Source organism: Manis pentadactyla, chromosome 7 (genome assembly GCF_030020395.1).
Source record: "Manis pentadactyla isolate mManPen7 chromosome 7, mManPen7.hap1, whole genome shotgun sequence".
NCBI classification, from domain to species: Eukaryota; Metazoa; Chordata; class Mammalia; order Pholidota; family Manidae; genus Manis; species Manis pentadactyla.
This window is the reverse complement of record NC_080025.1, coordinates 3,860,499-3,884,556: the sequence shown is the minus strand read 5'-3', so window position 1 is coordinate 3,884,556 and position 24,058 is coordinate 3,860,499. Positions and strand designations below refer to the sequence as shown.

Sequence of the window (24,058 nt, the reverse complement as noted above, 5' to 3'; positions counted from 1 at the left end):
CATCATATCGTCATTAAGCAGAAAATGGAATGCATTCATTTTCTGCTACAGTATTACTTAGGTGACTTTGGGTATTTTCCTCAAACTCTCTGAGTCTCGATTTCCTCATCTGTAGAACTGAGAGCAAGAGAAGTTGAAAAACAAGGCTGATCTAGCACACACTACACTCCACGCACTACATACATACAGGGCTTTATGTGCACTAACTTACGAAGTTCCCAACACCTTCTGAGGGAAACAGTTATTACCACTATTTCACAGATGAGAAAATTGGGGCACAGAAACTTTAAATCATTTGTCCAAGGTCAAATTCCAAATGGAAGAACAAAGACTCCAAACCTGGCAATATGCCTGCCGACTTGTTACTCGCAAAGGCCGAGCTGCGCTGGGGGCTGGGGGTCTATTATTCGGAGGAGATGAGGTGTCCGGTGGCCATGGCAGGTCAGCACACTGTTCAGTGCACAGTAAACACTCGAGGAATCCCGACAAGTAACAAAACAGACCGAACTTTAAAATAATAAATAGTATTCTATAGCTTTATTTGGCAATAAAGCTTTTAACACTTAACAATTAATACTTACTATACATCTTATAAAATATATAGATGAGTTTATATAACCAAACTTATACACTGCTTCACAGTTTTGAGTGTTTTAACGTATTTTTTAAAAACTTGCTCAACAGTTTAGAAAAAACAGTTGTATAAATTCAGAACACAAGGCCAGCCATGAATCTTGTTTTATGTAATAGGAAACGTGATGAATTTTTGGGTCACAAAATGTTAAATACCACAGACATGAGAGACAGTGAAAGCTTTTATTTTTTCTTTTACTTTCACCCAGACACACCCTTTTCTGAAAAACACAAAAGCATGCACATTGATGGCATTCTTATAAAGAAAACTAAGTAACAGCTAAGATGTAAATCAACAATAACACAAAGGCTTAAATGATATGTGGAAAGATTTACAGGTTGAGATAGGGCTCTTCATTTTAGAAAATAGTAATTCAAATCATATCAATACATTTTAAAAAGAAGCTTCTAATTTTTCAAATATCTTAATACAAACTTTTAAAACAGATATATTTTATAGAACTTTTGAGGATGTAAGCATGGTCATAAGAAACGTGATGTATAAGAGATCCTAAGCAGTTCACTTGCCTTTTTAACATCAGTTGTAATCAACATAATTCCAAACGTACTGTTTCTTAAAATTAGTATTTAGAGCATATTCATGATATTCAAAGTAAGCTACACAACTTATATTTATTCTGATCTAATTAGAATTAGGTTCTAACTTTAGGACTTGAAAAAAGTAACAGACTTGGGATTGATTTAAATTTCATTTTTCAGGTAAGAGAAAATTGCAGTTTGGCATGAGAATGCTTCTTAGAAGTTTTACCTACACCCCCCTCCATAATTAGGCCACTGTATCCTGTGGGACTGTGTGTATATGAACATGTACACCTACATACTCTAACATACAAACCAATTCCTACTACCCAGCTCTTCAAAGGTGCTGCCTGAAATACAAGCTTTACTCTCTGGTTCTGGAGAATCAAAGTTTCCCTTCATTATTGTTTATCATGATTCAATTGCTATGTTTCATCTGGGGCACAGACACTATTTCACAACAAAAATCCAATAGCAATAAAGCAGAAATGTTACCTTAAAGGGCTAGTAGGCAATCCAGTTTAAATCATAACAAAAATACATCAGATGGCATTTTCAGAAAGGTCCTCATCCATGGGATATATTGTTCCGTGATTGGAGACTGAATTGTGTGATTTGGTTCCTGAAATACAAGCTATTTTTTTAAGGTGATAGATTTATTTTGTAGCCCCATTAGAACTAATGGAAACTCAACATAATTCACTCAGTCCTGATGGGTTACGTCTGCTTCACTGGCCTCAGGAAGGTGAATTTCTTGACATTAGACGAATGCAAAATGCCTTCGTGGCAGGCAGTGAAGCCAGCTCACAAGAGCTTAAGGAGTTCAGCTTTGCCACAGGACAGACGCTGGCTGGCTACCCATTTCCTCCCCGTGAGGGCGCCGCACAAGCGCGCCACCGCAGTCCCTGCCGGGAGTCCCAAGCGAGAGGACTCAGAAACACTGGAACTGACCACGATGACACTAAATGCTTTTTGGATTAAGTGTTTTGCTTAACCCAAGAGCAAGAGGTAGAAGGCACACACTAGTGAATCTCGTCAGACGGTGGAAGGCTCCCACCACCTCAACCACCTGCGGACTTGGGCCCAACAAATATTCACACTGATTATTAAAAATAACAGGAAACCTTAAGGTTTTTAAGTACTTATGGCACAGATATTGTGAAGTATTATGAGCTTTGCTTAAATCTTTAAAGAGCCGGTCAATTTAAAGTTCTGCTACAATGAATCAGGGTCACAATTTTAACTTAAACCTAATTCTCACATTTTATACAGTATTCTTTTGTATACAGTACAGGGAGTGCAAATTATGCTGTTTCAATAAATATTAGAAATGTTAATTACTTTGTAAATACAAAGTAAGTGAAATCGGTTGATAATGCAGGACAACAGAAGCATGCCTGACCAGAGCGTCCTCCCCACAGACGTCTCTTGCCCTTTTCCTTGTATCTGTTCCAATACTTACATACAATTTCTTTCATCGACTTGGAGAAATTGAGGAGCAAAATATTACAAAGCGGCAAGACAGTAAATACTTTAAGTGATAAAGAGTTTGGACTAGTCAAGTTGTAAAAAATTGAAAATATCAAATATAGTGAAATATACTGCAAATTAATGTTCATGAATGCAGCTATCTGGATTACAAAATAACAAATTATACAATCCTACCAATCTTCTGAAATTGACATTAGTTCAGAGGATGCATCAGGCATAGCATAAACTCTGTTTAGCTTTCCCCTTTCCAGCACCTTCTAACGTTGTAAACTGTGTATGTTTGCCAAGACCAACTGCACATCAGCTTTAGTCAGAAATTCTGTTTTCTCCAGTGTTCAATAAACAAGGCTTTATTTATACTTCTTACTAAATTCAGAAAACAATTTGATGCAATGCCCAGCCGCCGATAATAAACAATGTAGGACATTCTGCTGCCTGGAGACACCTACTTGTTTATGCTTTAATACTAACACACAAGCAGCCAATTAAGGTTCCATAAACCCATGTTTTTACATAGAGTTTCCTTCCGGCCTCAGTCATAAGCATACCAGCAGTCAAACCACTTAAGATCAATAATGATGGTAAAGTCTTCTTGAGACTTAATTTAGAATTAACACTTTTCCCGGGAAATTTGTTTCTTCTTTCTGGATCTGGTGAATCATAGAATTCTATAAGCAACCTAAAGGGAGAATGGAAAAAAAAATTAAGTTTTAGGTTTAACCATTTTAATGTTTTATTTCAACAAATACCTATTGGGTGTCTATTTTGTGTTAGAGACGTTACAGGTTCCTGGGAAACAGGATGAATACGGAAACACCCAGAGACTTGGTTTAACTGGAGTTTCTAAACTTTCTTTCACATGCTCTAATTCTTGGCAAGGTTCAACACTGTTCGTTCCACGTTAAATATTTGCAGGCACAAACACAGGGTCAGGACCAGTAACTGGTTAGGCCCTCAGTACTGACAGCTCTTTCAGACCCTTGGATCGGAGAAATGTCAACTGCCCCTTCCTTGTGGACAAGTATCCTGGTGCCATTTCCATGTGCACATCAGACACGACCCTCCAGCACCCACTTTCCCACGCATCGTGGGCCCGAGAGCTGTCCTCAAACCACGCTACCGCTTTGTCTGGCCTTCAGATGCAGCCAGGGGGCATCTTACAGTGGAAAGCGGTGTGTGTCTTTTAAAAATATTTTCTATCCCACCACAAAGTGTGGTCCAGGCAATCCCGTGAATGCCACCCTAAAACAAGTTCTGGACAGTGAGCAGCAACAGGGAGGCTTACAGCGTGAACACCTCGTGCGTGCCACACGATGGGACTTTATAAAAGCGGCTCCTAAGATACTGGAAATGTTTACATTTGTTTTGAATCATTTACAATAGTAAATCTAGTTGACCCAAAGTTTTCAAAGTGCCAGAGCTGCTGTTACTTACTTATCTTTTATTTCAAAACGTTCATGAAGCCACCTTCTCATATATACTCGCTCTTCTGGGACATCTTTTTTGTCTATACGATCAACGTGAATGTGAATTTTTGGACGTTCCTTGCAGAGAAATTCTAACAAGAAACAACATTTCATTTTTTTTATCTTAGAACTTATGGTCATATAGAGTAACAATGAAAATGAGGTAATAAAAAAGTTTTGAAATTAAGAAAAAGTAAAGATTTTTTAAGAACAAAAAAAAGGCTAACATAAAGTATTAAAAACTGGTGGTTTGGGGGTCAAGTTAATGTAGAAGAGGTGTTAGAATTTCCGCGTCTACCACAATGCCCTAAGTAATTAAGTAAATCAATAGGGCCCCGTGTTACTGTTGCTACAGCAACATCCAAATTCTGCAAGCATCCCAGGAACAGGGAGCTGAGCTGGGCTTCAGGTAAGAATGTACCTCCCTGAAGGGGTGCCCCAAATCACCCACCATCAGGACCCACCCGTCATCCTAATGACACACTATCCTCTGTTCCCAGTGTATCACTCGTCCCACATTGTCACTGCTGTTCCCACTAGACTGCGTCGTACCAGGGCGGACATGGGTCTGTCTGTCCACGGTGGGGAGACAAGCCTGTGAGCCCATCACTGTGCAGCACAGTCAGTACAGCGACCCGACCAGGGCAGGTGGGCGAGGGCATCCTCCCCCCGTGACTTGCTCTTCCCTGGCATGCGTGCATGGATCCTGGCCGTATTTCAACATATTACACTTGGTTCAGGAACCAAAATTCTTTTTAGCTATGAGCCCTTAAATAACCATTGTTCCTAAAACATGCTGATTTGAAAAAGCACACAGTCCTTTTTCAGCCTGGGTGGCACATGGGATGAGGCCAAGATTTATTCTAAGATGAACAAAGGGAGCCTGGAAACTCCCTTTTTTCCAAGGGGCTGTCTGTGGAGAGATGAAATACTAACATATTTAAATCCCTTGGAGAACAAGGAAATACTCCTACCAAAGATTTAAAAGAAGACTGTGGTCCCTAGGTGGGTGCCCACGTGGGAGGTGACCTGTAGCTCCAGCTGAAGTATGCCCCCACACGGCTCCGGGGACACGGAGCCTTGTATGCGGCACTGCCGGAGGACGCTTCAAGCTCAGCCTCAGACAAGTCTCCCTCTCGGACCCCCCACACCCTCTTTGCTGAGTACACTATACGACTGCTCTTCTTTCCTTTCGGTGTCAAGCAGTATTTCAGTCATCAAAACGTCTCATTTTTAATATACTTTTAGGAGCAAACTGGCTTTGATGATGAGGTAACAAAACACTGCACTAAAGGATGATTTTACTTTGTCAATATTTTTGTCTCATTTTCATCAAGTTCTGTTTTTGGTTAAATAAAGAGCTGCTAAAAGGAACCTTCTGATGTTGAGCTGTGCCCTTGTCAACAATGTGGACGGGTCTCAGCCCCCATGGCCCTGGACAGCCCGGGGGGCCACGCTGGAGAGGCACAGGGCCCGGGCACCCGGCATGCCCTACGCGTCACCTTGAGAATATGAAACCACAGAGAAATGGCCTATTATCAAACCTGGTTCTGGGATTTTTGCCAAACTGATAGTAAAAAAATGGCATTTTACTGTAAATTTTAATTTCCATTTTCCTTATTATGAATGAGGCTGAACATTTTTTCTGTGAACTGTCCATTCATATCTTCTATTCTTCTTGAAGTTATCAATCATCCTACCAATTTGAAATGGAACACTTTATACATTATATTAGCCTTTTTCTCTATGATTCAAGTTGCAAATATTTTCCCAGTTGGTCTTCAGTCTTTCGATTTTACTCTGGTGTATTTTTTCTTGCAGAAGTATTTGTCTTTAATTGATTGAAATGATAGATGTTATTTTCTACATGGCTTCTTGGTGTGATAGTTAGAAAAGACAACTTTTGCAAACTAGAGAAGATCTGTCATGAATGCACAAAGCCACCGGCAGCTCACGTAAGTGGAATACGCAGAGCGGTGATCTGGGTTCAGAGCCCGGACAGTGTAACTACGGCGGCTTGCCTACTCCGGGCGCCTCTAGGGGTGAAGAGTGAGCCTGCAGCACACGCAGCCAGTGCCACGGGCAATCAGGGGTGCAAGGGCACACTGCGGGCTCATCAGGGACACACTCCCGGGGACAGGGCTGGGATAGGGCCACGAAGGGGAAGGGGCCCCACTGAGAAAGGCCTGCCCGCCCGCCCCGCCCTCCCATTACAGGCGCACAGGGGGGCAGGAGAGCTTCAGCAGCGGTGGGCACAGCAGTTCCACCCGGCGGCGCAGGGTGGGAGGGCACCCAGGACAGGGAGGCCGCAGCGGTGGGAGTGTGGGTGACATAGGAAAGCAGCATTTTAGGAAGGGTTACTATAGGATTACTTTTCATGAATAATAAAAATATATTTAGTCTTATTTTTTAAACAATGTTTGGTAAATGAACGACAATATTGTTGGACAAATAAATGCATGTCTGTTTGCAAATGTAAAAATAGGCCAATGATAACTCTGACGGTTAAAAAAGAAAAATATTAATATGTTGTCTTTTTTATAAGAAAGGGATGGTAGAGTAAGGCCATACATACTTTAATTTGCACACATGAAGTACAAGAAATTAAGGGGAGTGGTGACCTCTGGGAAGGGGAAGAGGACACAAAGTAGATGGGATCAGGTGGGAAACAAGCCGTTTCCCTGTACACTTTATGTAGTTTTAAGTTTTGAGCTGTTTTATGCATAGTATACTCCAAAAATTTTTATTTACAATGAGAAAACTTCAGCTTTCCACATTCCGCCTCCTCTGTGCTGAAGGGGATCATCAGCGCGGTGGCTCTGGCTTCGGAGTCCCCTGTCCTCCCACCGACCGGGTCCTGCCCGCCTGGCCCCCAGGGCCTCCCCACCCCCGCCCTCGCTCCCGAATGCCGGCTCTGGGGGCTACTTTTCACGCCTTGGGAACGTTTCTTGACCACTGGCCTTCGAGAGCCCCCGCGGATGGAAGACTGAGAAGCTCGGCCGCGGCAGCACAGACAGCCCAGCGCGCTCTCCCCATCGCGGCGGGACGGACACTTTGGGAAGGACGCAGCTCCCACGCTTTCCTTACTGAAATTTCCTTTTTCCTATTTCCATATTTAAATATTTTGAAGAGTCAAGAATGTCTTTGGTTATGTTTAACTAAAATACTCTACTCAAAATTCTATCTTTTCTTGTTGTATCTGACATACACAGAGATGATAGCTTAGGTCTTCAAAACTTAGCACGTTTGAAAAAAGAAACAGTCACACTCTACTTTTTCTTGTCAATGATACTACATTTCATGAACATCCTATTAAAATATATATAAAAAGATGAGCACAGGCCCTGAGGGCACACCTCAATATCAGCAGGGCTGTTCTCCCCCTCCCTCACTCCCTCCTGTAACTTAATGCAACCTCCCAACTCAGGCCAGGCAGAGGCCGAGTTCATGATGACGGGCGGGCCCAAAGGACTAAGGTGGCAGCCAGGAAACACTGAAGTTACCAGGACTGATGACATTTACCTGTTAGAGATTGATAACAAATACTTGGGAAATACATAAAGTGTGTAGTTGGAAAATTTACCAAGTACACTTACCCATTTTTAAAAGAGGAATTTTACATTCATAAATATATATGGCTTAACTGAAAACAGAAACATACCGACCATGGATGGCGGTTCTTTTCGCTGCCCTTTATCATCCACCGTCCCTTCAAAAGCCACTGTAACATCATAAATTGCATCTAAATAATTCTTCATAGACTCAAAAGCAACATGAGTTGCCTTTATTCTTGGTGTCAGCACATGTTTCAATACTGCAAGGCCTAGAAAAGAAGTTGATTCAGTGTGGCCATAAATCAGTTAGAAAACACCTCTGCAATTTAATGTAACATCTAAATTATAGTAATATACATAACTGTTGTACACCTGAAACTAATACTGTATATCAATTATATTTCAATCAAAAAATTGAATTTAACATCTCAACTGCTTTAAAGTTTCCAAGAAAAGACTAGAATATTAATGCTGTCATCCCATACTGTAGAGCTTTAAGTTTAGAAATCCTCACATGACCTCCTCTATTTCAATCAGTATTCATTCAGTACATATTTATTCAACATTAGCCACTATGGGGAGCTGCTGGAAGCTTGGCCTACCCGAAACCCTTCCGCCTGGTAAATGCTGCCAAGAACAGACTGTATCACCTTGTTTCTGGCAACAGAGTAGAGGTAGGAGTATCTTGCCTGTGGTCACTCAACACTCAGGAGTACATGCCAGAATTCTGGACTCCTAGCCCATGATTTGGTTTTATTTCTATTCAGATAGAGATGTGGGGTATGATTCTACCTAACGACCTGCACTGTGTACACTTGGCTTTCTGTCCCCCACTTACTTGAAGAGCTGATGTGGTCCACCTGATAGGAAATACTGGCCTAATGCTGTGGGATAAACTGAAGGATCTAGTTTCTTGGTATGCATTTTTATAAAAATTGAGATACAATTCATAGGCCATAAAATTTGCCATTTTAAAATTTACAACTCAGTGGTTTTGAGTATATTCACCAAGCTGTGCACCTTTCAATTCCAGACTATTATCATCACAGCGACAGGCCATCCTGTGCCCTCTGCAGACACTGTACGTTCTCCACCCCCAGCCCCTGGCCGCCACGATCTGCTGTCTCTATGACTTGCCATTGTGCTCGTGAACGGAATCAGACAACACGTGGCCTTTCTTTCATTCAGCATAATGTACCTCAGGTTCATCCCTGATGTAGCATATATCAGTACTTCATTACTTTTTATAGTGGACTAGTATTCAACTGTATGGAAATACCACGTTGACTTATCCATTGATCATTTGATCAGACATCTGGGTGGTCTGAAGCCTTGGGCTATTATAAATAATGCTATGAACATTCATATAACCTATAGATGGTGTTGAACCAGTTTTTATATGAATGTATGAGTTCGGTTCTCTTGGGTATTCAACATATATACAAATATATGTTGTATACTTTTAAAATCTTTAACTGAGAAAAGATTGTAATTTCCATAGAATGATTAATCACAGTTGTGCATGCTCCTGCTAGTGTCAAGAATCTGTTCCTCCCTTCCTGTTTCCTTCTGCCTCCCTTTTCCTAGGTTAGAGTATTTAGTGACAGTTTAACAGAACAGAGCTGCTCTCTGAGGAAGTGACATGAAAGGGGACTAGAAAAAGCTCGATTTGGATTTCCGACTGCTTCTCTCCAGGGACAACAAGCCGCATAAGGAAGAACAGCTATAGTATGTTGGGACCTTTCCGCAGAAGAATTTTTAAAATGTGGAGTGGTGTGGGAAAGAAAAAGATTCCCACAACCACATATCTGACTTTTAAGTCCCTAGGGCAAAAGCAGTTTAATTTACTCACAGAGTTATAACAAAAATTGGAATAGTGTAACAGGCTGGGAAACATCCATTTTTCAATTAAATTAGTTAATACTTCCTTCTTTGCTATTGGAGCTTATCCAGTTTTATTAAGTTCAAAGTTCCACAGAATCACCCTGTGTTACTCAGAAAGAACAACTAATTGCTAGAATCTAAGTAAGTTAGTAAGAAAAAAAGACAGAAAAGGAGTATTTTTAAAAAATGAGTTATAAGGAAGGTTTGAAAAATCAGCCATGTGACAGATGCATAAGAAATACTCATCACTGACAGTGAACAAAGCTAAGAAAAAACCTCACTGGAAGGCACTAGGAGTAGCTCTAATCTAACCACATTTCCCAGATCTAATCCACATCACCCACATCCAATCCACATCACCCACGTTGCTGCTTTTATTTCCAGCTCAAGAGGAAGGATAAAGACAAGGAGCCTGGGTGACAGGGATCAATGAGGTAATAAAATTAAATAACTACAGTACATGGTAGTAGAATGCCCTAAGAGATACAAAATATTCTTAGAATATAAAAATATTACTCACAGTGAAAGATTTTTCTCATTCGCTCACATCTGATCAGAGAAAGTGTCAGGAGAAGGGATACTGGAGAGAGGCCCTTAAAGGAGGCATGCAGTGCACAAAGCAGGAGGAAGACGGACATGAGCAAAGGCAGAACAGTGGGACCTGAAGGTCTGCAGGGCACGTGTACAAGGCTCATAAGGAAGATTGAAAACTGCACAGGGGTCACGTTGCTGGGAGCTCCGGAAGGATACGCTGATTACACTGACACAGGCAATCACATTGATCTGTGGGGCTCCAAGATTTTAGGCCATGGGAGAGATATCACTTAGGGGCTAAGAAAAACCTTAGGTCTCAGATATAGTTTAGGTCGTTAGGTCACAGGCAATGAGGTCCTGAATTAGGACTGAAGTAGTACAAACTGAGAAGAGAAAATGTAGGCAAGTAATGTTATAAAAACCAAATTTACATGGATTCAGCAACTAACTGAATACGGTAATAAAGGAGTAAAGCATACCCAGGCTTCACCCTAGAGGACATGGATAAGGGTGTACCATACATAGGAAGAGCGGCCAGGAGGAGGAGCTGAGGGGAGTGTGTGTGTGAGTGTGTGTGAGTGTGTGCCCGGGTGCGTGCGTGTGTGCCCGGGTGCGTGCGTGTGTGGTTACCCATTATGTAGAAAAAGCAGCAGTGGGTGAGCAGTGGAGAAAACAGGAGCTGAAATTGGGCACACTGAGGCTGCAGTTGGGTAGAACACTCTACAAATATAGTTGGGAATCTGGTCTGTAAAATGTCAAAAATCAGGGAGAGAGAAACATTTGGGAACCACCTGAGCAGTCCCAGTAGGTGAAGCGACGGCAGGATGGAGACTGGAGAAGGCCACCAGAGATAACGCCAGAGCTCCGTGTACACCAGCAAACAGAACAAGGATGATAAAAATGACACACTTTGGCAAGGTAGGAGTCCACCAGTACGTCAGAAGTGGGACAGACTTCTGGAGAGTTAGTCAAATATGAGAATGAAAGGCGCCCAAACTTCTCTTTAGGACAAAAAGGAGAGAGAAACAGCGAAGCCGTAGGCAGGGCACACATGCACGCACACACACAGCGTATTTACGTGAGCATTACACTGTGTCTGTGGGCTGGCGGACAGCCTAACAGGAAGAGTGTGATTTCCGAAGCAGCAATACTAAGATTCTGAAATAAAGGGGTTATGTATGATTGTGGATGCAATCTTGTCAGAGAAATACAACTTCTTCAAGGCAAAGACAACCTGAGGTGTGAGGGGGAAACAATCTAATTGGTCACTTGATGAAACAAACATTTTAGAAACATAATCATAGAAGATCACATTTACCTGTATTATTCTATTTACATTTATAATTTTATTTATACATATGCTGAGTTGCCCTTACTAAATGTTTCACCATTGTTCTCTCAAATGACAAGTTCCATGTTAGCCTTTCTGAAAATAAAATCCTCTTTTTCTTAATTTACTATTACAAAAATTGAGCAGCCTTCAACATATACCTTGCTCGACATTTTATAGTTTCTCAAAGACAATACTTACATTTTAGACTTCTCAAAATCTTAATTTTTATCCTAGAGAGGTTTTAGTTAAAACAGAATCTTGGCAAGTTTATTTCAAAATATGACTAACTCTTTTTAAAGGAATGATTAACATTCAGTTTCAGGTAAGAAAAGAATTTAGAGACCATTAGTGACAATATTGAAGTCAACAATATTAAGAATTCATGACACTAAACGCAGACATAGCTTAAATAACAACCCTAATAACTGAATACTGAATCATGTTTTATGGCTAATACTTTTTTTGAAGCAAAATACTTCTAGGAAATATCCGTGACCAGGGCCTTGACATATTCAGGGTTAAGAGAAGCAGACACACCCACACCCATGCCTCTAAAGCCAGCCAATGCCACCGTCAGCAGAAAAGAGTGGTGTCTGGTACAATGACTCAAGTGTGTAAACAAGTATCAAATTTTAAGAATATAAATTTAAAAGATTGGTTTTGGTTTGTCTTTGTTTTTTAAGTCAGATTTAAATGAAGGTACTTTAGGAGCAAATTTAATAATGTTTTGAAGCAAACTATTAGACTAATGGGTGCTAATAAAACTTCAATTTTCTTCAAGAAAAATTAGTTTAACAGATGGAGAAACAAGTTCATTTTTATTTTCAAGTAATCTCATTTAGTTGTGACCTAAGAGGAAAGAAAACAGGAAATGCTTTTTCTAGATAATACTGCTCACAAATCCATTTCCTTTGTGTATGGTGGAAAATAGTTAACATTTAGTCACAAGAAAATATCCTTCTAATAGATAGCAATAGTTCTCGAGTTGTAGAATTTAAATAAAGAACAGTTACAGTTAAAAATTACATCCACAAGGCAAATTATTCTTTTTTTTCCTTGTTGGCAACCTAAGAAAGATCTACAACTCACAGAAAAATGACAGACCAATCATTGATCAATTATAGGTAACTGGGGTGTTAGCAGATTAAAAAGCTAGAGTATAGACCATTATTTTGCTATTCAAAGAATTACTTAGAAATACTTGTTTTAGCATTACCCAAAATGAGTATGAATTTTTAAAAATGAGTAACTTTTAGTAGCTGTATTAAACAGTCACCTCAGTTAGTGAGATAGAGCCATAAAAGGTAAATATTCATCTTAAGTTGTTTTAAAGACGATGAATTAAGAAACATTAGTATTAAATATATAGAGAAAAACAATTTAAGGTTCTGTTCCGGACTAAAGTTATGTCCCCGGCCTCATTCCCAAATTCATTTTTAATCCCTAACCTCAGTGGGGCTGTACATGGAGACGGGGCCTTTATGGAGGTAAGTAAGGTTAAGTGAGGTCACAGCGTAGGGTCCTAAACCAACAGGATCAGTTTCCTTATAAAAATAGAAAGAGACCTCTCTCTCCAGGAACCCACAGGGCAAAGGCCACATGAGGACACAGTGAGAAGGCGGCCACGAAAGCTGTGAAGAGGGCCCTCAGCAGAAACCAGCCCTGTTGGTGCCACGATATTGGATTTCCAAGCTTCAGAACCATGAGAAAATAAATGCCTGCTGCTTAAACCACCCAGTCTGTGATATCTTGTTACGGCTGCCTGAGATAACACAGGCCCTGAAAACTGGACTGAAATTACAACTGAGTTAATACAATACAGCAATTAAGTGTATTTGCATATGAACATTTGTTTTGCCCAAAAGAAAAAATGTATGCCAATATTTAAATAGGAACACACACACACATACACACACACAGGTTGATTTTGCAAAAACATGAGAATCCCTTCAAAGCTAAAACATACAATTCTATGTTACTCTTCACCCAAACAATAATCTGAGATTATACTACTCTATAAAGCAGATTTGTTACCCCTCAACCAATAACCAGGAATCTGCCAGTGACAAGGTATAATAAAATACCCAAGGATAATTTTGTCTTGCTTAACATACTTAAAATTAATGAATTGGTCCATCAAACATTGTAACAGAATTGTGAGCAGCACAGCTATTGGAAAACGCATACTAAAGTTTTTGAGAATCTGCTCACTACAAAGTGGAACCTGCATGTCAGTTGCTGGACTGCTTTGCTGGGTGTTGCTCAGACTGCCCTCACATTAACCAAGAGCACCGTGTGAGTGAACTTGGAAGCTGGTCCTCACCCAGGCCGTGGCATGACTGCAGCCCCAGCAGGTACTCAGATGCAGCCTGTGACCTACCCTGAGCAGGAAGCCTGCGGCCAGACCACACCAGGACCCCGGCTCACCTGATCCTGTGAAAGAGTGAAGGTCTGTTGCCTTAAGCCACTAAGGTTGCAGATAATTTGTTACATGTTGATAGATAACGAATACAATCATGTTTTATTTCCTAACAAACTCCTAAAAGACATTACTGTCAGCTGTACCATCTTAGAAGGATGTTTTATGTATTTGAAATTTATTAAAGACTTGTTAATATTTAAGTGTAGAATATTTTATTGTATTAGAAATAAGATCAGCAGAAACTATACAGATCTAAAGTATTCTAGTAAACTTTCCCCAAATTCAACTCCGTTCAGCTTGTAAAACACACAAATGTTTCAAGATGTAATTGATTTAATAACAAAATGCCTCAGATTTTACAATAAACATGAAAATAAAAAGGAAAAAAAATCCCCCAAATGTTATGTTTGTTTCCCTTTCAACTTATCTAAAATGGTAATTCCTAAACAGAATCAAATTGGTTATAGGAGATGACATACAAGAGAAACTGAAAATGTGGGTGTAAGGCCTGTACTCAAGTGTGTCAGGAATTCACAACTGATTCACCTATTAACTATTTTAAGCTTCAAAGAGTAAAATATACATTTGTTAAAGTCAGACATCAGCTATCTAGCTCTTTAGAGAAGGAATAATTCTGGAGAGCAGAAATTTCCTGAAACCCTAAGAGTTTATCTCATGAAATTCCTAATTACGTTTAAGAATTTCAGATAATTTGTTTTCTTTCTAAAATACACAGAATGAGAAACAGCTCACTGAACAAAATTAGGCATCTTTACAGTAGAACTTTTCTGAGACTAACACATAAATGTGAACTGTAACTCCCTATGGGGAGGATATAAAATGCAATATTCTCTAACCCCATCTGGACATGGCTTTTTTTTCAAAACATTTTATTGGCTCTGTTGTAGAATGTTTTTAGAAAAACAAAATTAAGACTATGATGTCTTAAATACAACCTAATGAACTAATTCACAAGAATATTATTTATGACTTTCAATCAACCATAGAAAAAGGTCCAGACCACTAAGCTAAGAGAGCATTTGATGCCTCCCATGATACCCATCCCAACTTGGCCTACAGAATTCCCACAGCCCTTTCCACTTGCCTTTTGCTTAAAGCCATCACAACTCTTTGCTGACTGCCCACGCCCCATTCACTCAAGGCTCCATGCCTTCGCTCCTAGTGTGTCTTACATCTAGATCCCTCCTCTCTCTCACCACACACAGGGCCTGCTTCACTCAGGGGGTGCCGCCTCGCTCCCACTCCCTCAGCTCCCATGGCATGTTCCTGACACTGCTCACATCTCCTCACGTCACACATCACATACTGTGTTCTTACCCACTATCTGACTAAGGACTCATGTGTACTTCGTAGTAAATATTTTTTAAAGGAATGTGGTTATAAGATGTAAGCCTTGTTTGTCTTTTACAAAGTTACCTAAAACAGCAATGATTTGAGTCCTTATGTCCAGTTTTATTAGTCACTTTGTTTTATCCCTCGGTATCAGCTACCAATTTTTGCCAATATCAAGTAGACTTACCTGTAGCAGCCCCTTTCCTCTACCTTCTAAATTAGCAGTAAAGACTTAGCAAATATATATTACATTCCAGGTTTTCTATAAACACTGTCACTGACCCTCACAAAAGCCCAATGAAGGAGGCATGATCCCTAGCTGACAAATAAGAAATAGAACAAAAGAAATTAAGTAACAGTCTAAAGTTCTTTAACTAACGTGCTTGGGAATGCAACCCAAAGCCAGCGGTAACGTCCATCTAAGACTAAACACTGGCGTCAAGAGTGATCCTTGATAAATACCACTACGAAACCCTGGAAAGAACCTTAAAGAGAGAGGCCTAGCCTTCCTAGCTGAGCACTCCTAGCTGGCAGCCTCTCACCCAAGGAGCGCGTGACACGCACCGGGCAAGTCGCCCTGGACTCTGAGCCCCAGTTCGGCTCCCGCCTGCGTGCAGTGAGGTGAGAGACTACAGCTGACCACGCAGAACAGAGGAGCCGCCCTGCTGGGCCCTGCCAGTGTGGGACTGTGAGCAGGTACATGATTCTAACTGTTCCAAGCCACTAAATTCTTGGGTTGTTTTTCATGTAGCAACAGATAATAAAAACAAGAAGTAATGATTTTAAAGTATGGCAGTAACTGAGGGAATGGAGAAAGAAACTCTAGATTTTGCTGATTTACTGGGTGTTCGTGTGGGTAAAAGGAAAGTCTAGGATGACTCCAGGTTTCAGACTGAATGACACAGTTACTAAGGTAGGAGATACAAGTGTATGAGTGGAAAGATGAATTCTGTTTCTGACATGCTGAGTTTGAGACAGGCCTTCGGGCCAGTCCGATGAGGCTCTCTATTTGGCAACTGTACAGATAGGTCTAGAGTCAGGCGCAGAGATATGGATGGGAGCAGCTTTCTGCGAGTCAACAGCAGCCAAACAAATGGCAGCCGGAGGCCACCAGGAAAAACAAAGGCAGGAGAATGAATGAAAGGCCAAAGCCAGACTCAGAAAGAACACGTGGAACAGGAAAGAATGAAGCAGAAGAGGAGGCTAGGAAGGAGACCAAGACCAGAGAAGGAGGAAAATGGAAAAACAGCCCCACAGATGTCTAGGGAGGGAATTTCCAGGACGAAGTGTCAAGAATTTCTTATCAGATCACAGTGACTTAAATAAAATTTACAGAAGTAAAAACTCGTTTCCCCTGATGCACTAGTGGCATGTGGGCAGGAGTTACCACGCAGGTCAGAGCAGACGAACAGCGCTGCGGACTCTGGCGTTTGCTCCATGTGTGCCTGATCGGTGTATGGAGATCATACACTAGCTCACAGTCAGTCTTCAACGACAGCTTTGAGAACACCCTGAAGCCACTGTTTCCTGTTAATTCCCCAGTCTGGTTAAACTGAAAAGCTTGTCAGTGTATCAGTATCCAATTTTCTAAAATATGGATATTAAGAGCACTCCTATTATTGGTTTCATGAATAGCTTCCAATTACTACGAACAGCTTTGTGTTCTGCAGGAGGAACTTCAGGTATCTTCCAATTTAATTCTTACATAGACTCGGGCGTATGTATTTTAAGAGGCAACGAAGCTGAAGCTCAGCAGCATCGGGCAACTTGCAACCACACAGCTAGTAAGTGTCAGAGTTTAGATTCCAAACTAGGCTTGGAACCTACAGAACAGAAATTCTTTTCATTACTTAGAGCCCACACTGTATAAAAAGGGTCCACTGACATAATCATGCACCTAGATAGACTTAAACTAAACCCATGGCAAGGAATATATATGGTAGCACGCACCTGAATTTAATCTCTTAAGACACATGTAATAGTATGCACGTGAATTAACAAGAATAAACTTCATGTCGTAAGAGAGAATACATATATTCATCGAACAAATGAATGCATTCATTCATTTCAATTGTAAAACATAAATATTTTCTCCAGAAACAAAAAATCAAAATGTCATTCATTATTGTTAAAATTTATTTTTTCAAATACAGTCAAATTTTTACTTACCTTCTTGAGCAGCATATGCTTGACTAGCTGAAATGACTTTTTTTAGTTCTGGATTATATCTTGTTCCTTCTGGGAAAATCACAAGATACATCTGTGAAAAATAGGGAAAATCTGGTTTGTTTTATGTGAGCTTTGCTGCCGTTGTTCATGTGCCAATGCGAAGCCTATTGATGCTAAGACAGTATTTCATACAGTGGGAAAATCACATTTCATTTTACATATCACCTTGATTTTAAGCAGAGCAACAAAAATGCAAAAATTCAATTAAGTCTTAACATAACATGGACTATATTTGAAGTGCAGTTTTACATTCTAGGTTGCTCAACAATCTAACATTCATAATTACATGCTAATATTCACTACAAATTTTGCCATGAAATGCTAACACTAATGAAGCCTCAATTAATAAAAAATATTTTTTTCCCTAGGATTCTGCAAAATGACATTTTAAAAGGTACAAGTTTTAGACATCAGTGTCCCTAAGTATCAATACATCAATAAAAATACATCTCATTTGAGGAAACCATATATAAACACCTAAATTTCCACTCTATAAAAGGCAGTGTTCATATTTCAGAAGATTCACACAGTATTGTTATTTTACAGAACTGCCTTAATGCATTTTAAATGACTCTACAGGCAGCTTCTAAATTAAAATACTGTAATTATAAATAAAAGAGAACGTTAAGCTGGATGTTTACTAAGTAATCGATTAGTCTAAGCTTTTATTTTATGTCTCTTACATGCATAAAAGAATATTGATGGTTGGCAAGAAAGCAAGAGAGAATTATTCATTCAGGTTTATTCGAGAAATAGTTCTAGTACTCCTATTATGTGCCAGGCATATGAATAGGATAATGAAGCAGACATGGTCTTTAGGGACATGTCAGAAAAAGTAATTAAACAAATAAAAAAATGTAAGTGCACTTATATGTGTATGAAGAAAAACAACCAGGTGTAACGAAGGAGAATAAGAAGAGGGACGTTCGAATGGAAGACAGGACTCAGACGGGGGGGCGCTGCGGGGACGACTGCTTCTTCCACAGCGGGGGACACGATGGGGTCCGCGCTCACCAGTTCTAGCCAAGGTGCCACCAGATTTTCTCGCCAGGGCATTTAGGCAAGAAAAAAGATAAAAGATATCCAGACTGAGGGAAAATGACATGGACTGTCTATGCAGGAAGTCCTAAGAAATATTTTTTTAACAAGTTACTAGATAATAAGTAAGTTTAGCAAGGTTATAGAACAAAGAAATCAATAACAAAATCAATTTTACGTCTAGATGCTATCAACAATCAAAAAATAAAATTAAAAAATGCCACCTATAAGAGCAAATTTGGACAAATTTGGCAAAAGTTATGTAAACCTGTGCACTAAAAAAACTATAAAACACTGCTGAAAGAAACTGAAGAATTAAATAGAGAAACATAAACCATGTTCATAGATCCAAAGATGAAATACTATGGCATCAGTTCTTTCCAGGTTGATCTACAGATTCAGTACAATCCAAATAAAAAATGCAGCAAGGTTTTATGTAGAAATTGATGAGCTGATTCTGTTATTTATATGAAAATGTGAAGGACCTAAAATAGTCAAAACAACTTTGAAGAACAACACACTTAGAAGATTTAATGACACCAAATTTCAAAACTGTGTGGGATTGGCATGGGGTTACATATATAGATCAATGGGACAGAATAAATTGTCCAGAAATAGACCTATGTACAGGCAATCAATTTATTTCAAGCAATGGGAATCAGGATGACCTTTTTGCTAAGTGGTGATGGATGTCCATATTTAAAAATAACTCTGATCTTAAACCATATGCAAAAATTAACTCAAAATGGATCACAGATCTATATGTAAAACTAAAACTACAAAAATTGCAAAAGAAAGCATGGGAGAAAATCTTAGTAACCTCAAGTTTGGCAAAGACTTCTAAAATAAGATGCAAAAAGCAGAAATGTTAAGAGAAAAAAATAAATTAAGACTTAAACAAAAACTTTTAAACTTTTGTTTTTCAAGACACTGTTATGAATATGAAAAGGCAAGTCACAGATGCAAAGACTTGTGCAGGAATATTCTGAGGAGGTACATTTGCAGGTAAACCTATGTCCTGCAATGTCTTATAATTTGGTAGCGAAGATACAGGTACTCCAAAAGAAAGGTCACAGAATCACCAAGTCAAGAGACTAATGTAAATGGCAATATACAGAAGAGCCCACCCCTTCTGTCACCTACTACCTGACAAAGACCAGCTAACCAGAACCTATAATCAAAACTAGGCTCCCAGTGTTTTACCACTACTAGAAGTCATAAATTGGCAGCCAGGTACAAAAGGGAGCCAGACCTCACCAAGAAACAGATACTGCAGAAAATAGAAACAGACTCTGAAATAGCAACACAGTCATCAGCTTCCATCTCTGAATGATGAGATTTACTCCTGGAGTTGGAAAAGGCTGATCTGGGCATAAGGGGCCCACAGCCAGACATCTTGGTCAGTATTTGTCCACTCAGCACCAGTGGCTAAAGTTATTTAACAAGTTTTATGATAGTTTCCTCCATCTTTGTAAGAGAAGAGACAAGATAGGAATGACATTTAAAGAAATGATAGCCAAAATGTTCCACAATTAATGGCAAACACCGAACCACAAACCCAAGCTCAGAAAAAACCAACAAGGATGACAACGTAGGAGAAAGAGGTCACACTTGGGGCTGTAATACTAAAACTGCTGCAAACCAAAAACAGAGACTCCTGAAGGCAGCCAGAGACTGCAGGACATGTAACCTGTAGAGAAGAGGTTCTCGAGCTCAGCACTGACAGCCGTGTTCACTCGGTGCGGGTGGGGAGCACGGGGAAGCCCATGTCAGACGGGACTGTGGGTGGCGTTTGGCATCTCCAACACCTACAGCAGGAAGACAGCTAGACGGGAGAAGCTGGATGGACGCTTTAAAGTGTCCATTGATGCCAAAGCTTCAGATGATTTTTAAAACAAAGTGTACATACATATTGCCAACCTGTTCGGTCTATAAACAGTGAGCCCAATTCTGCTCAAATACAGGCACACCTTAGAGATACTGTGGGTTCTGTTCCATTCCTGGTACTTATAAAAGTCATGTTTACACTACACTGTAGTCTATTAAGTGTGCAAGAGCATTATGCTAAAAAGCCAATGTATATACCTTAATTAAAACAACACTTTATTCCTACAAAATGCTAGCCATCACTTGAGTTTCAGCAAGTTGTAATCCTGATCACAGATCAGTACAAGAAATGTAACATGAAAAATGTGAAATGTTGCAAGAATTACCAAAATGTGACACAGAAGCCAAGTGAATGCTGATGGAAAAATGGTGCCACTAGACTTGCTCGACACGGGGCTGCCACACACCTTCAATCTGTAAACAATGCAGTGTCTGTGGGCAGCGCAATTAAACAAGGTATGCCTGTACACAAACTGCTAGAGACCAGACTTTCAAAAGGCTGGGCCTTGTTCTCAGGGTGAGCAGGGACAGGATAAGGGGGCATGTCAATCTCACCACAGTCTACCCCAGGACATCCCCAAATGGGACGTTGAAATTCCATGACGTAAGAGCAGCTAGGGCTGGCTGTCAGCACGATGCCTGAAGGGCACTTGCTCAGCTGAGTGAGAACCAGTCTGTAGATATGAGCTCTGGCTGCCGTAGGAGCCCCGATGTAGCGAGGAGGAGAAAAGAGAGGTGAGAGAAGGCCAGAGGAGAGGCAGCAAAGAAGGTGGAGGGGGAGCCGTTCCTGAGCCACAGGACAGCACGCCCCGGTCCTTGGAGCAGCCAGGCCACTGCCACGGGCAGCAACCAGCGTTCTTCAAAGCCAACATGGAGAGTTCCTTCTTGGGGAACAAAGGTTTATGAAAAAGTATTTACGTTGAGTGATTCTTTGTGGGTATTCATACCTTCTCTGGCTTTTCCAATGCCTCAGTATGTATAAGCGATCCAAATTGACACTGACAAGAGTTGTTGCTTCCTCTTGAACAGCGCCCAGTACTACAGAGAGGAGGAGGTGGGCAGCGGTCTCTCCCTCACAGCCAGAAGGAACTCCCTTCCTAAGTTTAGAGGCTTCTGGTACCTCCATAAAACTGAATTATTTATTACACATGTGATAATGTAGCTCCAAAACAATTCTTAAATTCTAATTTAATTCTTTGACTTAAAAGTGAGAGTTGATAAGGACAATAAAAATGAGAACATTCTTACTGGTGTCCCGGCGTCCACATATCTCTGCAGCTTTGTTTTCATTTCCTTTTCATTAAATTTGGTACTTCGCTTCACATAGATTCCCCCATGCTGCCATGTAAAAAAGATTGGGGAAAAAAGTATTTATTAAAATAGCCAACACCAGTCATCAAAGTAACTTTGCTCCCGAAGGGTAGAGAATAAAATTACATTTTAGGAATTAAGCTATATTTAATACATTCATTTATTAGCATCTAGAGAACAGTTAGCTGAAAATTCTGTTTTTCAGCATAATTCACATAGAACTGCACATTACACTGTATTGGAAAATACATGAACATTTAGTTTTATTGACAGTTAAAATAAAAATGGTTTCTTCCTTAAAATTACTCTTTTCAAATCATAAACTCAATCACATGGATCCTAGCTCTATATTTTTCCAACGATTAATTTATTAAAGAATTAGTAAAAAGTGTCCTTAAAATGTCATTATTTATGATCTTTGGGGATCTTAAAAACTGATGTACCTGCAGACACTTGTGGAGCCCTGTTACAGACAGAATTACGTTCCCCATATTTGTATGCTGAAGTTCTAAAGTGAAGCTATTTGGACATGGGGCCTTTTGGAAGGCAATTAAGTTTAAATGCAGTAAAGGGTGGGCCCTAAGCCCAGGACTGCTGCCTTATAAGCAGAGGGGATTGGGACACCAATGTGTGCACACACAGAGGGCAGACACCAGGACACGGCTACCTGCACGCCAAGGAGAGGCCTCAGGACAGCAATCCTGCTGACCCTTGATCTGAGCCTTCCAGCCTCCAGAACTGTGGGAAGGCAAACTCCTGTTGATTAAGCCACCCAGTATGTAGTGTTTTGTTATGGCTGCCATAGCCGACTGAGAGAGGCACATTCATAAAAATTAAGGTATCTTTAACTGAACTTCCTAAGTGCACATCAGTGAAATTTTGCATCAAGTCAGCAATTTATATGCACCCTGTGCTAATCTGAGCCCATCTGTAAAACCGAGGCTGAACTTCGACTTTACTGACAACTCGAGTAAAAGGAAGTGGACGGAGAAAGCAAGCAGGGGACGGGGGACAGCACCGGAGAGGAAGCGAGGTGGCCGGCCATTCTGGCTGTGGTTCCGTGCACATGAACTGGCTTGCGGAGTGCAGACCAGAAGCTCAAACTGCTTTACAGAAGGTGTCTCGCTGTCACCCGAATAGACAGCCTTAGGAGAACGACTGCCTCCCCGGCTCTTGAGGATGCACAGCCACACTGTGCCCGGCTGCAGGGCGAGACTTCCCCAAGTTTTAAGAGACATTATGCCTGCCCTGTACGTGCTATTTCTTCCCTGTCGTTTAACTTGCTTATTAAAATCTATTTTGGTTCAAAAACATCTGGGTCTGTCCCAGGCATATGGAAGCTACAGATGTGAAGACCAGGTATCCTTCCTTAAAGAGCTAATGATTAGTGGGAAAGTGAAATATGTATACAAGTCTGATATAAAGAGAATTCCGTAAGTGTTATAATAAAGAGAAACCAAAAACAAAAGCAGGATGGAGGACAGACAATAACTGCCTTGGGAAGGGTTTCAGAATGGCGTCTAAACTGGGCCTTAGAGGCAGAATAAAAGGGTATTGATCTCAGACTAAAGAAACTGCCTTAACGACAGGGAGGTGGTGAGGAGGACAGGGAGGTGGGAAGGACAGAGAGATTTGGGCTAGAAATGGAGAGGAAGATGTAAATTGCCTTTTCATTCAAAAGGTCATTTAGTCTGCTATTCCTCCACAATTCCAAAACATCATACAATCTGTTCATGAGTATATTCTTCCCTCCACATACAAACCTGTACCCACTGGGGCTCCGGTCACGGAACCAAGGCGACAGAGTCTCAGACAGACCACTGGTCTCCCCTCCTGCTTCTCAGCTTTAAGCTGGCCTCGAGCTGCCTTAACTGTCAAGCAACTATGTTTGCTGTAAAATCACTTAGACTTCATAGGCATGTTCGTCATTTTATAGGAAGGACTAATGAAGTCCAAAATACTTTCTTTTAAATATTGCTGAAGTGTAATTGAGACTCTTGTGTTTAAAGTAATAAAGGGAGAGGTAATGAACACAAACAAAAATGTAAAAATACCACTGGGAGAAAAAGCTTCACTTTCAATGAAAACAAGAATTATCATTTTTAACTCATATATTACCTAATACTCACCTATGATCTACTTAAAATATCACGAGTTTTAATACACAAGAACATGAAAAGGGCACTTATAGTATGTGTACAATATATGCATATAACATAATACATATGATATACAAATATATCTGAGACTGAACGAGGCCAATCACAACTGTCACACCACCTCTAGTTATCTTCAAAGGCTTAAATGAGCAAATGCTCTCCATCATACTTATTTTGTTTTTAATTTAACACATTAGTAAGGTTCCTAACACACCTGCTTTTGG

General features: G+C 40.3%; 1 protein-coding gene across 1 annotated transcript in view; it reads right to left on the bottom strand.

The window, feature by feature from the left end:
* Positions 1-802: 802 nt before the first annotated feature.
* Positions 803-24,058, bottom strand: part of AGPAT5 (1-acylglycerol-3-phosphate O-acyltransferase 5) — a 33,424-nt gene continuing 10,168 nt past the window's right edge. The window contains exons 4-8 of the mRNA XM_036898194.2: positions 21,613-21,702; positions 17,380-17,470; positions 7,792-7,953; positions 4,099-4,222; positions 803-3,343 (exon numbers count right to left, since the gene is read on the bottom strand). Coding sequence (XP_036754089.2) covers positions 3,118-3,343; positions 4,099-4,222; positions 7,792-7,953; positions 17,380-17,470; positions 21,613-21,702 — 693 coding nt within the window. The 3' untranslated portion in view covers positions 803-3,117. The remainder of the gene's footprint in view (positions 3,344-4,098; positions 4,223-7,791; positions 7,954-17,379; positions 17,471-21,612; positions 21,703-24,058) is intronic.